We start from the raw sequence: 16,844 nt of genomic DNA on the forward strand, positions 1-16,844 counted from the left end.
TGGGGAAGGACACCGTGACCTCAGCACTCTACACCGGAAGTGTTCCCTACAGGAAATGAGTTAAAAGTCCCACACGCTGTCAACAACACAAACACAAACACGTGGTTCCAGTAACTACAGGCTACATAACATCATCTGCGTTGTTTTATTTTGTTTTAAGAGATCAGTCATGCAGCTGTGTGGAGTTTGCAGCGAACATGTTCCTAAATACAGATGTCCGGCATGCAGAATCAGATAGTAAGTCATGTATTGATGTTCGATTGTTTGTATCAATAACTTTTGCTTTTTAGACACTTCAGTCATTGTTCAATAACACCTTTCTTTTTCTTCTAGTTGTTCAGTGAGTTGCTTTAAAAGACACAAAGATGATGGTACGTCCACTATTCTAAATAAATATTCACTTTACTTATTTGGCAGATGCTTTTATCTAAAAGAGTTTAACAAAAAGTTGCAAGCATGCTGTACTGATTTATCATTAATTTAATAAAATAATAATGCATTATTATTAGTATTAACATTATAATGTTACTGCTACTACAAATGCAATTGTTGTTAGAAGTTATTATGTTGGCGAGATAAAGCCGACATTCTGATCTACTGTGTTAAAGTCCCCCTGTGGTCAAAGAATCCAGCTTTTAATGTAGTTTATGTGTCTATGTGGTGTTTTTAATCTGCTTTAAGACAAAGCATGTGTAAATTCATAAGTCGACAGCATTGCTGAGTATTTCCTCCTTAAAACTGCAGTGAACCAAAGACAGTCTCAAAAACACGCTTTGAAATCGCTGGTGTTTCTGACGTCACAAACTACCTTGTAACCAATCAGATCAACGTGTGATCGTCAACCAGTGGATCTCTGAGCTGAGTGAGTGAGTGGAGGCGGGGCTCATTTGCATATTCATAGAACAGCATACACTAATTTAAATAAGGCAAGGGTGTCGTTACATTCAAGCAATTTTAAGACATGAAGAAGAAAAAAACGTTTAAATGTGTAATTTTGGTGATCAAAGATGAGTTTTAAAGGATAAAATAAGTTACTACAGGGGGACTTTAAATCATGTTAGCAACATCCTATCAATGTGTTAATTCATGCTAGCAATGAGGTAAGACCATAGACTGTAAAAGGTAAGACATGCTAACGATGTGCCAAATTTAGCTTGGAAAGTGTTAAGCAACATGTTAAATCATGTCAGCAACATGCAAGCAATGTTAAATAATGCTAACAACATGCTAACAATTTTTTGCATTGTTAAATCATGCTAGAAACATGCTAACATGTTAAAACGTGATACCAATGTGTTAAATTATGCTGGCAACATGATTGCAAAATGCTAAATCATTCTAGCAATGTGCTTTTCAAAGTTATTTTAAACTTTGTCCAGCCAACATCAAAGTTTGTCATCAAACTTCACTCGTCTAGTTATAATTAGTTATTTTGTGTCTTATACGTATACATAAAAAACAAGTCAATGTACGCCTGTATTTCTCTTTGCTCTGATAGATTCATGTCACCCAATTAAAGAACCCGATCCGGCCTCCATCAGCCCGACTCCAGTGAGCAGCGGTGAGTGACTGATCCACACACGTTATAGATACCAAAATCAACAGCCATATTACATTTACATCATGATATAAATACAGTCAAACCAAAAATTATTCATACACCAGATATAATTTTGTATATTTCTTTACTAGTGTGATCAGGACACTATAGCTCATTTATGTGAGTGAGGAGAGCAAAATAAAGTAAACTGTGACACATTATACCCAAAAATTCTTCATCCAGTGACTACCAGTAAAATTTATAAAGATTTGGGACCAAAAGTGATTCAGACACTTTGAGCTGATCATGTTTTGCTGAAGTGTGTTTTCTTTAATTGCTAATGCTCTTTTTACACACAGACTGAACACAATGAAGCATTGCTTGGTGATTGGTTGAGCTAAACTGGTATTATCTAATTGTGTAGTTAAATTTAACAGCTGACAGATATTCAACATAATTCATGTGTGAGACAGTCTAACAGAAGGATGGACAAAACCAGTCAAATATCAACTGATCTGATAACTCGTTTGACTGTCTGATTTCAGCCGAACAGCCGTGGATTGTTGAGGATCTTCTTGATGAAGACAGTCAGACTGACAAAGTGCCGTTACAGAAACTTCAGCAGCTCGGTATGTAAGGGATAATATTCATCCAGACGGTTATTATGTAAGGGATAATGTATAGCGAGGCGGTTGTTATAGCGAATACACCTCCGACAGGCTGATCGGGACCCTGACGCGAAGCAGAGCTTGAATCCTGAAGGGGTTGTTATTTGCTATAACACCCGCCTCGCTCTACATTATCCTGCTTATTACATGGCTATCTACCAAATAAATCAATAATTTGACACAAAATATTGATTTAAAAAGGAGTTTATTGATTCCGCTAAAGAAAATAGTCCGTTCCGTCTCTACGGTTAGAATCCTGCGTCCATAGCAACGCTCTGTTTATCATGGCAACGGTGTGTTATACTTAGCAACGGTTTGTTATCAAGAAATAACACACCGCATTCTACATTAGAATTCAACCAAGCCATGTAATAAAATGTAATAATTATAGATTAGATTACTCAGATTATACCATGGTCTGGGTGAATACTCGATTCTGATTGGCTGCAGGGTGTCCATTAACCCTTGTGTGGTGTTCATATTTTTGTTACTCAGCCAGTGTTCGTGGGTCTGGTGGACCCGCTGCATTTTTGGGTTTTTAATTCAACACAATCAAAAATGTTATGTTAAAATACTCAACAGATGTTTACTTCATCCCAATTACAAGCAATATAAACAGCATATATGGTTAATATTTACTCTTTACCTTTGTTAGATCACATTTAAGAATTGCATCCTCGTGTGGGAATGGCAGGAGTAGAAGCACAAAACTCACTCTTGCACTCTTTCACACTTACACACAATCTCTCTCTCACACGCACGCACACACACACTCATGCAGACACATACACACACCCACAACACACACACAGACACACACAAAACACACACCCACACCCACACCCACACCCACACACACACACACACACACACACACACACTCACTTGGATATGTGGTGTACGGTCACTCTCCATAGGCATAATGGTTTTTCTAATGTACAAACTGTATAATCTATCCCCCTACACTAACCTGACCCCTAAACCTACCAATCACAGAAATTTTTTGGCATTTTTTGAATTTCAAAAAACACCATTTAGTATGTTTTAGTATGAGGACACAGATGTCGTCATAAACCATGTTTACGTTGTAATACCCATGTCATTATACACATTTGTGTCCTCATAAACCATATACAAGAACATACACACACTAACAGCAGGCCCTGACAGGAGGAGGACAGAGTAAAGGTACACAGGACCTACAATTTCCACACTTTTATTAGCCCCGGGTCCAGTGGACCCGAACATCCTGTGTGTAATATAAATGTGTAGGGGGGGGGTGTACAGTGTGTTTTCATTAAAAATGTGTTCTGATATATATTCCTCACAGAAAATGAGCCAAGGCCAATGAGTCTCAGTTTGAAAAAATAATTAATTGTATCATTTTTCTTTTGATAAAAAATGAAAACGGGTCCAACAGACCCAAACACCATACAAGGGTTAAAAAGTGATAGAGGACACCTAGTAAATAAACCGTCAGGCGTAACCAGGCAAACCAAGTTATTGTTTGTAAAAACTTTAGATTTCGATTGTAAAACTAATTAAAATATAAACTAATGTTTTAAAAATGTGTTATTTGGCAAGTGACCATGGTATAAGCGGGTTAATGCCCTTCGAGGTGTCCATTGTCAGGTATTAATGGACTTCGGCGGAGGCAACCGTCCGCCGCTTCACACCACGCCGTCGTGCATTAATACCTGACAATGGACACCTCGAAGGGCATTAACCCTTACATAAACCCTGGTGATGAGGAAATATTGATCTGACTTTAAACGCAAACACAGTGGCTCAACCTTTAAGTTCATCAAGCGATGAGAATACTTTCTGTGCGCAAAAACAAACTAAAATAATGACATTATTCAACTCTTCATGTTCTTCTGTGTTTCTCTGAGTGAGTTCATGTAGTGTAACAGCGCAGCGCTTCAGAACGGAGGCTCACTATTGGCCGACGCTGGTCATGTGTGTGATGCTGGCCAATAGTGGGTGAACTAACCCTTTCAGTGCTGTTTGTGAGGCAGTTTCACAGATGTTTCTCCTTCACACAGGAGATTCAGAGGCGCTGAAGGATCTGTTGAGGAATCCTCATCTCCGACAGCTAATGATGTCGGTCGACTCGGCTGGAAATAAAGCCAAAGCCATGAAAGACGCCATGCAGGAGCCGCTGTTCGTGGAGTTTGCTGATCAGTGCTTAAAAATCATTGAGCCTACACAAACAGAGAGCGTTGATGATGAATACTGATTTTATTGAACTGTCACATATGGACCAATTCCTAATGAACAACATGCAACAAGTCAATCCATTGGTTTTTGTGCATAAATGTTTATGTATTAAAACAAATATCTTTTGAATACAAACAATCAGAGTAATGAGTAATTTAGACTTATGTCTGACAAATAAACTCAAATAGCTCTCAATCTTTAGTATTTAGAAATATTTGTTGAATATACATGTTTTCTCAACATATTACTGAGCCTTTGTGTTGTCACACATGCAATTCTGCATCCAGTCATTTATTACACACCATCATGCCTTGTATATAATTAATAAATGTTCATAAAGAAGCCAAAAACATTTTTATTTGAATTATCAAAGTTTGACAAAGTGTTTGATTGGTTTGTTAAAGCAGTACCTGAGCACAAACAAAAGATACCTGTTTTATAGTCACACGTTTTGTTGATTAATGCCCTGAGATTACAAATATTGAATATTTTTGGTAATAAATGCACATATTTCATAACCAAAAACACTTTTGATTTAAGGAGGAATGTTGTGTTGTGCGTGTGCAGTCGGTGTGTTAAGTAATCTGACAAAATTAAGAAAACTACAAATGCATATGCAAATAGTACATTAATTCAGTCTGCTTTGGTAAGAGCATCAACAGCAATGTCGAAACTACAGCTTTTCCCAGTATTTTATCATGTAGTGTTTCATGTCTTACATTGTGCAATGAATAAAAAAAAAAGATATCATGCAAAGTGTACAAAACTTGTCTTTATCAATACTATGTTCTCCATCATCTCAGTTATTATACTCTATTGTAAATAATATCATTGTAACATGTTTTAAAGGTGCTATATGTAGAATTGAGAAACTCTTGTTTTTAGCGACACCGGTGGCCGTGAAGTGAAACTGCAGCAGCTTCGCACTCGAGATCATGTAACACACAAGAGACTGAACGTGATTCAAGACCCCGATATACTCGTTCTCTGCTTAGAAGTTGGAAATACCTTTGCAGTGATTTACTATTAACGAATATCCCGACGCCGTCCACTGCTGAGAGCAACGTTTAGATGAATATGTGAATATGTGCTGCTCTTTCCTCTCAATAACACAATAAACACACAACAGAAATGAGAAACATCAGTTCAGAAAGCATCTGATCATAGAGATGTGGAGATGTTCTCGACAGATGAGCTCATTAAAATCACACTGTTATGATAGTTTGATTATAAAGTATATCTGAGACTATAGACTATATAGATCTGACTCTGTGAGACTGTAGTTTGAATGAATCTCTTTTCTTTGCACGACACATTGACATTACAGTCCAGAGCGGCTCTTTCAGCATTATCCTGAACATTGTATAAGCATTAGTTTCATGTGTCAGTGAACAGAAGAGATGCTCTCGGGAGTGTGTGGAAAACACACATCTGCGATTTTCCCGCCAAAAACGTCCCGAGTCCTAAACATAAAAATCAGCTAGGGAGTCTGGGAAGGTCTCGTTTTTAAGTTTCGTTACAAGCTGTTCATACATTGGCAATAAAAATGATTATTCCATGAAAATTCTAACATATAGCCCCTTTAAAACCTATTATATTATCAGTTTGTACAAGACCCCAGGTGGATCAGGTAATGGTGGAGTGAGGGAGGCGGGGCTAATTAGCATATTCATTAATCCGTGGATACTAAATGAAGCAAGAGTGTCGAGATACATTCAAGCTATTTTAAGGCATGAAGAAATTATTATCACTGGAAAAAAAAAAAAACGTTTAAATATGTAATTTTGGTGATCAGAGAAGAGTTTTAACGGATAAAATGATTGATGACGGGGGACTTTAATACAAATCAAATTAAATTAAATACCAAGATTTGGGATACATCAGCAGCACATTATGAATAAATTCTTATCTATAAAATATATCACTTTATATATTTACGGTATAAATATCACTTTCAAGCTGTGCAAGAGACATTATTTAAATCATAACAGAAAATGCTAGTATAAAATAAAAGCTTTTGTTAAACTAATAGTTATAAAACGCTCTACAGGACTGATTAAACACGCAGGACAATTAAAAGGCACTTCATGCTGAGAGTAAATACAACTAAACGCTAAATTGCACTAACAATAAGGCAGCTAAATGTTTAATATCACTTCAAGGGTTCGTTCACCCTAAAATGAAAACTCTGTCAGTAATTACTCTCCCTCATGTTGTTCAACCCCGTCAGACTTTCGTTCATCTTCAGAATAACACTTATGGGTTGTATGTCAGAACGGAGGCTCACTATTGGCCGACGCTGGTCATGTGTGTGATGCTGGCCAATAGTGAGCCTATGAAGGAGTGAGACAGCTCTCATTTGTGTTCTGAAGATGAACGAAAGTCTTACGGGGTTGAACAACATGAGGGAGAGTCATTACTGACAGAGTTTTCATTTTAGGATGAACTAACCCTTTAATGTAGTGTATTTCAAAGGTGCACTGATTGCATGAAAGCTTTTAGCAGCATGAGGAGGAGATGAGAAGTCCTGTCAGGTTTTCTCCAGCAAGATCTGGTTGAATCCGGTCACCACATCGGCCTTGTGCACCGGGTGCCGGTCGGCGTAGAGAAGTGGAGATCTCTGCAGATGCATCTTAATGGACCCCTGTCAAGACAAACCGGCAAAGCACTTACAGCAGGACTTTTAGTTTGTCTTCACTAGGATTTGTCAGGCCAATGTTCACACTATCCATCCTAAACAGTGTGTGAGATTAGAACAAGTGTGTCCCAAAGCATAGTATGTTGAAGAGAGTATGCCTGAAGTCCCCGGATTATCTACTATTTCCGGTGGATTTTCAAAGTGTGGATCCGTGCTCACTGCCGTTTTAAGGAGAAAATACTCAGCAATGGTGTCGACTTATGAATTTACACATGGTTTGTCTTAAAGCGTATTAAAAACACCACATAGACACATAAACAACATTAAAAGCTTGATTTTCCCCACAGGGGGACTTTAAGCTACATTTATACAGGAATCATTTATGGCCACTCTACCCTCATATAAACGTAGTATATTGGAGATGTCTCTTACCCGTGGCTGAGCTCTGATCGACGCCACACCCTGTTCAAACTGGTTGGTCTCTACTTTGTATTCATCGTGTCTGAATGGGATCTTCAGACAGGCCATCATGGACATGATCCGCTGGAAACCAGAGGCCGTCAGAGACACAGTGATGGAGGGAGCAGAAGCGATCGCGAGCCCGATCGGCCAGCCTCGCACCACGACGGGCTCCGGGATGCTGTCGAGCTGCACGGACCCTCTTTCCCTCAGCAGAGGATCCAGCTTCGGCAACACACACGATTCCTCCTCCATGAAGTCCTCAGCATCATCCAGCTCCGCCTCAGCTAATGCATCCATCCACGCCTAGCAAGAAGGAACGTAGAAGTGTAAGAAAACAGCACAAAACACACATGATTCAAGGAACATTTAGTTTGCATACTTTATTTGCCAAAATTTTTTAATTATGTTTAATGTTTTCCTTCTGAAATTATTAATTGTGATTAATTGCATCCAATATAAAAGTGTGTTTACATAATATCTCTGTGTGTGCTGTATATAATTATTTTGTTTCTATAAATACACACATGCATGTATATATTTAAGAAATGTGTGCATGATGTATATACTGTATAAATATTTATATATTATATTATATATAAATATTTGATATATAAATAACACATTTTTCACATTTGTGTGTATTTATATATACAAAATAACTATACACAGCACACACACAGATATTATGTAAACAAACTTTCATTTTGGATGCGATTAATGACAATTAATCATTTCATAGCCCAGCATGTATAAGATCTGCAAAGTCCAGATATTACTTCCTTAAACGTCTACGTCACAGTGTGAAATATTAGCATAATACAGCCCAAATACAGGCGACGCTTCAATTAATTGTAGTGTTGTCATCATGTCGCAAAAGTATAACCGCTTTGATTGGCCTTCTACAAATGGATGAAATTAGGAATCAGAGGTTAAGACTGATTTATAAAGCTATTCCTGAGCAGAACAACCCAAAAGATTGCTTGTGTAAAGCGTATTTTACAGAGGACAGCTTCCTGAACCTAAGAAAGTATATGAACAAAGACAAGTCTTGCTTGCAAAGTTGTTTGCGATCGATCGGCTTGATCATCCGCATTTTCAGAATCCAACTCGGGCTCGAACTGATATGATAAAACCAACGACATTGTTATTAACTGTGTGTTTGCAAATGATTAACGCCTTGGAAGCTGAAGCTCGTGATTATGGTGAGGGGCGTTACATTTCCGACACACACTCGAGGTGTTCGGCCAATCACAACGCACTGCGTCTGCTGGCCAATCAGAGCACTCTGAGCTTTTCAGGAGGAGGGGCTTTGGAGAAATCAAAGCGTTTCAGACAGACTAGGAATAGAGGAGCTGCAATAATGTAGAGTGTGTTTAAAAATAATGTTTTTTGAACATTGAAGCATGTTATCATATTCTATTGCACCCAATAAACAAAATAATCAACTTTTAAAATAGCACCATATAAATGATAAAACACTGAATCCAGAAGAATTCATTAAACACACCAAATTTTTTGGAAAAGTCTACACAATACATTCAATTCCCAATGGATAAAATCAAGTCCTGCCAAACACTGTTATTACGGTAATCTAATTAAAAACCAGCACAATGCTTACTCTCCAGCGCCTCCATGTGGTTTGGATGACCGTTGCAGCTTTGTGCCATTTCTTAATTTCACTTCTGACCCGCCAGGATCTCAAACCTATGATAAAGAGACACATAAAGGGAGTTAAAAACACTGTATAATACTATACGAATAGAGAGACATTTGTCCTAGGGGTTGAACGACTTCAGATTTTATTAAGTCCACATTTATGTGATCAATATGTGGTCGCATTCATGAACAAATAAGCTTGAACCTCGAGCTATTTTAAATAAAATTTTATTTTCAAGGAAGTACCGTGTCTATTAACGGGTAAAGCGATAGCTAGTCAGCTTGAGATCCTTTCTATCTCGTTAGCCTAGTACTGAATGTTTTATGAGCAGGATAACCATATTCATCCGCAGAGCCGAAGCACAACCAAAACAATGTTCTTCTGCAAAATGCATGCTGTAACGCTTGAGGGTCAAAAGTTATATAGTGTACCTTGTAGTTTCATTACATTAGTATTAAATCATAAAACAGAAAATCCAGACGAATTAAAAAAGACAACACAGAATTCGGGGGAAAATAATACAGAATTTGGGGCAATTTACATAATTTTATAAGGCCCTATTGTTGTTTTTGAAACATTTATAAATTGCTAAAAGTATTATGAATGCATTAGGTAATTCTGATTATGGGACGGACTTTTATTTCCAGGGATTATACTGTGACTCCGTTATCTTTTGGCTTTACTGATCTCAGTGAAGCAGGTGTTTGGCTCAAGTGAGCTGAATCTGTTCTGGGTTTAAGGGATAATCAGGAGGAAGGTGATCAGGTGTCAGTGTCTAGACACACCGCAGATGTCTGCTTCTTTAGCCTTCTTTACACCTGCACTCACCTATATACAGTATACACACAAGGTAAAACAATAAATATATATTTAGGGCTGAATAGAGAGAAATGCAAGGCAATAATAGGCCGTTTTTTAGACGGAAGGGGTGCCAGATCCTGAGGAATTGTTTTTCTGATCCTCTTAAAACAAGTACCTGATCTTTTCAAGGCAAAGACAAGACCTTATATCTCTGATCCACTGGATGTGAGTGGATGAAGAAGCCTCCTTCAACTTCACTAGTATTGCTCTGCGTGCTAACAAGAAAAATTTTTAAAATTTTAACTGTGCACCCCTCAAATAAGAACAGAAAACCTGATTTTTTTCATTTTTGAATCACATTCGCAATTTCTATCAATTAAAATTTTCCTCCCAAATCATGGAGTCCTATATCTGTTATTAGGGGTGCGGGAAAAAATCTATTCCTATATGAATCGCGATTCTGTCTTCTACCGACTTGCATCCATTCACAAATTTCAAACATCGATTTTCTAAAGTGTTGCACTTATTGCAGTACTACTTAAAGTTATTGACGTTAATCACACGCAATCGAGGACTCTGACGGACACACAGCCGAAGTGCATGCACAGATGCCGCCTCTCACATGCATGCCAGCTGTTCTCTTTCACAGCTACACATGCAACTGTGTCACAATGCACATCGTGTGGACTTTTGAGTATTCAATGTAAACAGAACCGGTTATGTCCTACGCAAACGGAAACAAATGGGAGAAAATCGGATGTGTAACTATATCCACGCATTCATTCTTAAAGGGCCATCCGTTTCATTAATGTTTACAAAACAACAACAAAATAAACACTCACTGCTTTTGAATGATTCACTTTTTTATCTTTAATATGAATCAAGTTATATTTAATTCATACAGTGAAGACTATACAGTGTTTTATTTTTACACTTCATTATTCAGTTTCAATAGTATTTCTTACAACATGTTAAATAAACCTATACTTCTGTCCCTGAACTTAAACTTAAACTTAAAAGTTAATTTAATTTGTATATTTTTTTCTATTGTATTTGTCCTAATGTTTGTAATTTGCTTCTTTGTTCCTATTTTTAATATAAAAAATAAAATAAAAATTTTTTTTTTTGCTTTATGATAGAAGACTGTGTAATGGTTATAGTCAGCTTAAAGGGCATTTGTTTTATAATATTGGGTTGACTAAAATGGGAAGAAAAACTAAATAGATTTCAAGGTTCACATTTAAATTTAGTAGGAATTTTTCTTCTTCTAGACTTATTAAACCGTCTACCGCAGTCAAATAAGAAAAGTAACACAAAACAATCAAATCTATATACATATCTATGCACTATGTTCAAGTATTCATTACCTCAATGAGCTCATTGTTTCTGCCTTTAATTATTACATTGTTTAAATTAATACATTTTTAGCTAACTGTGATTTTGTATACGTACATTTCTGAAATGCATAACTTAGACAGTCACCTCTGATAACAGATCACTGTAAATTGTAATATGGCATTTTCTGTAAAGCTGCTTTGAAACGATGTGTATTGTGAAAAGCGCTATCCAAATAAATGTGAAATTTGATTTTTAATCGAATCGTGAGGTACCAAAAGATTCCCACCCCCATCTGTTATACAACCAGTGTACCTGTAATCACAAAAAAATGATGGTGAATGCTAACCTGCTTGTATACGAGTGGCAGCGCGTGTCCTGAGGTTGCGCTGATGTTGTTGGTAGCGGCGCCAGCAACACTGGATACAGAACGCTTTCTGCGAGCGCACCCAGTTCCTGTGATCCTCCAGCATCTCCAACTGCACAACACATGATGAATTAACTACTGACGTCAAAATAAAAGGCTTCCACACCTCGGTTAACTTAATTCAAGGACCTTTCAAGGACTTTCCAGGTCCAATACCCTCAACTTCAAGGACTTAATGTGGGGACACATTTCAAGAGAGAGCAAGGTTACCTAATACCTCGTGTTACCTTGTAAGATACATTGTTCCAGTTTGCATGTGTCAAACACAAGCTTTTTTTTTTGCATTTATTTTTGGCCATATGACAGAGATCTGATATTCTATTTGTCGTATTTCTGTTTTGCATAAAACTGAAGAATATTCGGTACATCCAATAATGTATTCTAAAATTATCTGATATTAACTTTTGCATGGATTTAATTGAAAAGAGCTTAGGCTATTTTTGCAATGTTTCACGGTGTGTTTGTGCGCACGTGAACGTCATGGCAACGTACAACGCAAAGTACATCACGCGGGAAACACTTAACGTAACGCGTAAATGCACGTAACTAACGTAAATCAAGCAAGCTAGTGCGCATAGGCCACGAAGTGTTGGCGAAATAACACATTAGCGGATCGGAGGGAATAATATGGAATTTTTTCCAGAAAACGTCTTGCACAAAATAATTTCAAGCACTTTCAAGGACCTGTATCTGTGTGTGTTTATTTTCCAAAACTTTCCAGGGCCTTTAAAGAGAAAAAAAAAATTCAGATTCACAAAATTTCAAGGATTTCAAGGACCCGTGGGAACCCTGTAAAATGATATCTGATTGCTTGTGATTGCATCAGCCAAGACGAGGAGAAACAGAGCCAAAGAGTTCAGTGAACTTTCAACGTTTTGCAAATCATGTTACAATCATAAGTCATCAGAGCGCATGCTTTACCAGGGACTGCGTAAGAAAGACTTTGGTCCTCCCACAATGCACCATGTTGTCGTTGTCATCAGGGCTGAGGGTGGAGTTTGGGAATTGTCTCTTGAGGACCACATTGACCACATCCTTTACAGCAGATCCCAGAACAGCCTGACCGTTTATCTCAGGGCCTGTGGGCGAGAGCTGAGCTTTAGAAACACACATTTATGATCCTACTATTGTGTTTTAAAGTCCACCTGCAGTCAATCATTTTACCCCTCAAACTCATCTTTTATAATCAAATCATCTTTTTTTCTGAAAAAAAAATTTCTTCATGCCTTAAAATAGCTTGAATGCTTGAATGTAAATTAATCTGACTGATGAATTTGCACATGGGTCATCTTGAAGCATATCAACAACATATATAAACAACATTAAAGGGGGGGTGAAATGCTCATTTTCAATCAATCTCCTGTTAATCTTGAGTACCTATAGAGTAATATTGCATCCTTCATATCTCCAAAAAGTCTTTTGTTTTATTATATTAATCAAAGAAAGATAGGGTGTACCGAGTCTTTCCGGAAAAAAACGAGCAGCTGGGGGCGGGCCGTGTGGGCGAAGCTAAAGCTGTGCTAACGCGCTGAGCTAGTGACAACACACAGAGACATTATTTGCTACTCAGTTACTCACCGTCCGGTTCCAACGCACGACCGCGAACCTTTATCATTGCGACTGCTCGATCCTTAAGCATTAGACGATCTGGGCTTTGTTTATAAAACAATCATCGTCGAAATGCAGGGAAAAAAAACAGCTACACAACTCCGTTTATGCTCAGGAAAACAAACTCCATCCACGGGTTCCTTAACGCTGGGTTCTTTGGGAATCTGTGCAGGGTTGTCTTGCCCTGGCAACCAAAAACACACTTCTTTGGTGACATTGACTTCCCAAAAGCCGGGCAGGGCGCTTTGATGGCGAACTGCTTTCACTCTCTTGCTCTGTTCTAAGAGTCAAACATACAACTTAGTTTTTGAAACTTTGTCCATGTTTAGCATGGGAATCCAACTCTTTACCAGTGTAAAAACTCAGTATGCATGAAATAGCATTTCACCCCCCCTTTAAACATTTTTTTTCACGCACTAGACGATTTTGGCCTATTTTACTTCCATAACATGTCTTCTTTCAGACTAGAGGAAAGAATACATTCAAAATACACATTTAAGTGATTATGTTATTACACATTATCTATTTGTATCAGTAGATTTAAATTGCAATATATCTCTTTAAAGGCCGTTTTCTCAAAATGAGTATTTTTCTCCTAAAAACGAGTCAGAAAACTCTTTAAAACTTTATAATTTTAATTATATTCATAAGGTCTTTACAGAGGATTTTTTTTTATTTAATTCGCCTGATTTATACAACATTTTGTATACAATTTTGTAGTGTCTTGCTTTCATGCAACTAAATTCAAGCTCTTCAGTGTCACCATATTGATTCATCATGATTAGTTAAAAGCTTGTTTTGACTCTTGGTGGCGTGAGGTATTAGAGCAAACGTTCATAAATGCACCTTCCTGCAGACTTCACTTCCAATCCTGCTCCGACACCTGTAATTTTCAAAATACCTTGCTTAATTGGTTTAGCTTAGGAGCAGGATTGAGCACACTTGATTTTTGTACTGTTCTTTAACCAACTAATGTGCTAATTCATGCAGGATGAGCTAGAACAAGTCTGTACCACATCCCACAAGCAGTGATATGAAACCACGTAAATTCAGCCAGAAAGACCTATTTATTTCTACACAAGACATTAGTCAGATCACACCAAGATTTAAACTCAACATACAGAAGAGGGAGATAGTTAAAGATTAAGAAGAAAAGGCAAGCAAGTGCACAACTGCATGCAAAATATCCATTAGATAAGCATGCAGTAATTCACCTGAAGAATTCAGATTCACATTATAGGAAGAAATAAGAGGAGGATACTGAAAGAAAAAAGACAAGAATCAGGAATTAACGAAGAGAACAAGAAAGCAGACGGTAATTAGTGTTGCACGTACTGTTCTCTCTATTCATTTGCGCTGCTAGTGTGTTGTTTGTGATCAGCCCGTATCTCTGGAGGAAACTGCAATACGGGATCCTGCACAAATAATACAAAAGAAATGTGATCATTCTGAAGGGAATTCTCTAAACTTGAGCTGATATGAGATGTACCAAATCTTGGAAGTAGTCTTCCCTTTTAACCCTTGTGCGACCTTATGGACATTTTTGTCTTTTTCAGTTTTTTTTATTTTTTATAATTTTTCCTGTGTTAATGCCAAATGCATATATGTTGGCACAGGTGTGTATTTTTATTGGAATTTTACTATTTCACCCCCATTCCCTTTAATAAATCTATGTTACACTAGTAACACAAAATAGTTCCACTCAGAACCTTAAGGACAAAAATGTCCCCATTAAAACTGTCATTTTTAATCCCTGGACCGTTAAACTATAAAATTAGGCAATCTTTGTTAAGAGGCTTTCATTCTGTTGACAAGGCTTTTGACTAATGTTTACCAGATGGTGCCATTTTCTCAGGTTTGGCCTGTAAAACAAATGCTCACTTTATTCATGTTTCTGCTTCTGCAATATTATAGAGCCAATTGGATAAATTATGCAGCTTTAATTGTGTGGGAGTGTTGGTATAGATGTCAGAGTGTGGTTTGTATGTGTATAATAATAAAAAATTGTGTGTGTGTGTAATATTTGAGAGAAAAAAACTCAACTGCAAATCACAAATCCAACCACTGGATTTGAGTTTTGCTGGGATCTAATGGGGAAAATTAGACTGAAAGCTCATTTTTTGAGATTCGCTAAACTTGTTTAGATTTAAGGCTTTGATTTTTTTTAGCAGTTTAACATGTTTTATAAAATATATACTTTATATAAAAAATATTTTTTTTATATAAATCATTTTTATAAACTTAAACCACTATAACGTTTTTTTTTGGTTTCACTTTATAAACTTTTTTTACTTCAACAATAATCTGCCATGGGTCCTCCTTAAAATTAGACCAAACTTAAGTCTGTGCTCCCAAGCTTCACATTTTTATGCCAGTTTTTTGACACAGACATGTTTGTCGTCTATGAACCTATGTGTAACTTTTTTTAATTGACGCACAAGGGTTAAACACTTGTATGATGTGGAGATTGTATGGAAAGAGATGTGTGGATTATGTAGCTTTACCTGATGGGAAATCCTGCTGCACTGATGTTTATGGTCTCCACGATCCCACAGGCCTCGAGCTGAGCGATGACCTGAACACAAACCAAACCAAGACTCACTAATCAGTCCATGAACTATAAACTTATTCAACCTGAAACTCAAGGGGATCCGATGTGAACAGACAGAAATGCACTCGTTTTTCGCACCTCTTCCTTTTTGAAGGTGAGCGGTCTGCAGTCAGGGTTGGGCTTGATGCAGCGTGTGTAGTGTGGGGTGGTGCTGTGCAAAATCCTCATCAGGCTTTCAAGTGAGTTCTGCATATTCACAGAAAGACAAACAAATTAAGCACAGACACAATGTAAAACATAATCTGATTTGAACCAAGACATGACAGCATCACTCCTGAACATCCTCTATCACGAGCCGCGTTTCCATTACCCTTCAAATTGCGCAAATTGAAATTGCGAATTGAAAATACGCTTAATGAAAACACGTCAATTTCTCAAAAACTCCCATTTATCACAAAAAAGTTTTTACGTGGTTTTTCAGCCAATTCGAAAACGAAATATTTTGCAAAACTGCAATGGAAACAGTTTTTGCGCATTTACAGGTCACCTGACGCGAGACAGAGTTATCTATTAAATTCATAAAAGACACAAGAATTACAGCAATACTGGATTCTAAACCTCAAATAAATGCCACAATCAAGACCTCGAAGCAGAAATGAAGGAGAAACACCCAGAAACACCTCACATGTGCCGCTTCAAGTATAAGGGTCTTTCCTTGCCATGAATGCTTGAACACACATACGTCTCCATCGATTAATAATAACGGCCAGTGCAGTGGCTGGGATATACGTAAACCTACCAACATCCGTCGCCATGATCGCAAGAGGAAAAAATTATGTTGTCGACATTTAGGAGGAGAAAAAAAGAAAGAAAAAAAAACGCAAAAGTTTTGCGCAAATCTGTAACGGAAACGCGCCTAGTGTCTGATTGTAGTTGT

At 37.4% G+C, this 16,844-nt stretch overlaps 2 protein-coding genes across 2 annotated transcripts in view; one reads left to right on the forward strand and one right to left on the reverse strand.

Moving 5' to 3' along the window:
• Nucleotides 1-148: 148 nt before the first annotated feature.
• On the forward strand, nucleotides 149-5,633 carry znhit3 (zinc finger, HIT-type containing 3). The gene is made up of 5 exons (XM_079871883.1): nucleotides 149-237; nucleotides 334-371; nucleotides 1,499-1,561; nucleotides 2,086-2,169; nucleotides 4,254-5,633. Exons 1-5 carry the CDS (start codon nucleotides 170-172, stop codon nucleotides 4,445-4,447), a joined length of 447 nt encoding a protein of 148 aa, XP_079728009.1. The 5' UTR covers nucleotides 149-169; the 3' UTR covers nucleotides 4,448-5,633.
• myo19 (myosin XIX) overlaps nucleotides 4,760-16,844 on the reverse strand; it is a 43,381-nt gene continuing 31,296 nt past the window's right edge. Inside the window, exons 16-23 of the mRNA XM_079871843.1 lie at nucleotides 16,046-16,153; nucleotides 15,861-15,931; nucleotides 14,692-14,771; nucleotides 12,670-12,827; nucleotides 11,671-11,800; nucleotides 9,147-9,232; nucleotides 7,499-7,831; nucleotides 4,760-7,072 (exon numbers count right to left, since the gene is read on the reverse strand). Coding sequence (XP_079727969.1) covers nucleotides 6,959-7,072; nucleotides 7,499-7,831; nucleotides 9,147-9,232; nucleotides 11,671-11,800; nucleotides 12,670-12,827; nucleotides 14,692-14,771; nucleotides 15,861-15,931; nucleotides 16,046-16,153 — 1,080 coding nt within the window. The 3' untranslated portion in view covers nucleotides 4,760-6,958. The remainder of the gene's footprint in view (nucleotides 7,073-7,498; nucleotides 7,832-9,146; nucleotides 9,233-11,670; nucleotides 11,801-12,669; nucleotides 12,828-14,691; nucleotides 14,772-15,860; nucleotides 15,932-16,045; nucleotides 16,154-16,844) is intronic.

Source organism: Squalius cephalus, assembly GCF_949319135.1.
Source record: "Squalius cephalus genome assembly, chromosome: 5".
NCBI classification, from domain to species: Eukaryota; Metazoa; Chordata; class Actinopteri; order Cypriniformes; family Leuciscidae; genus Squalius; species Squalius cephalus.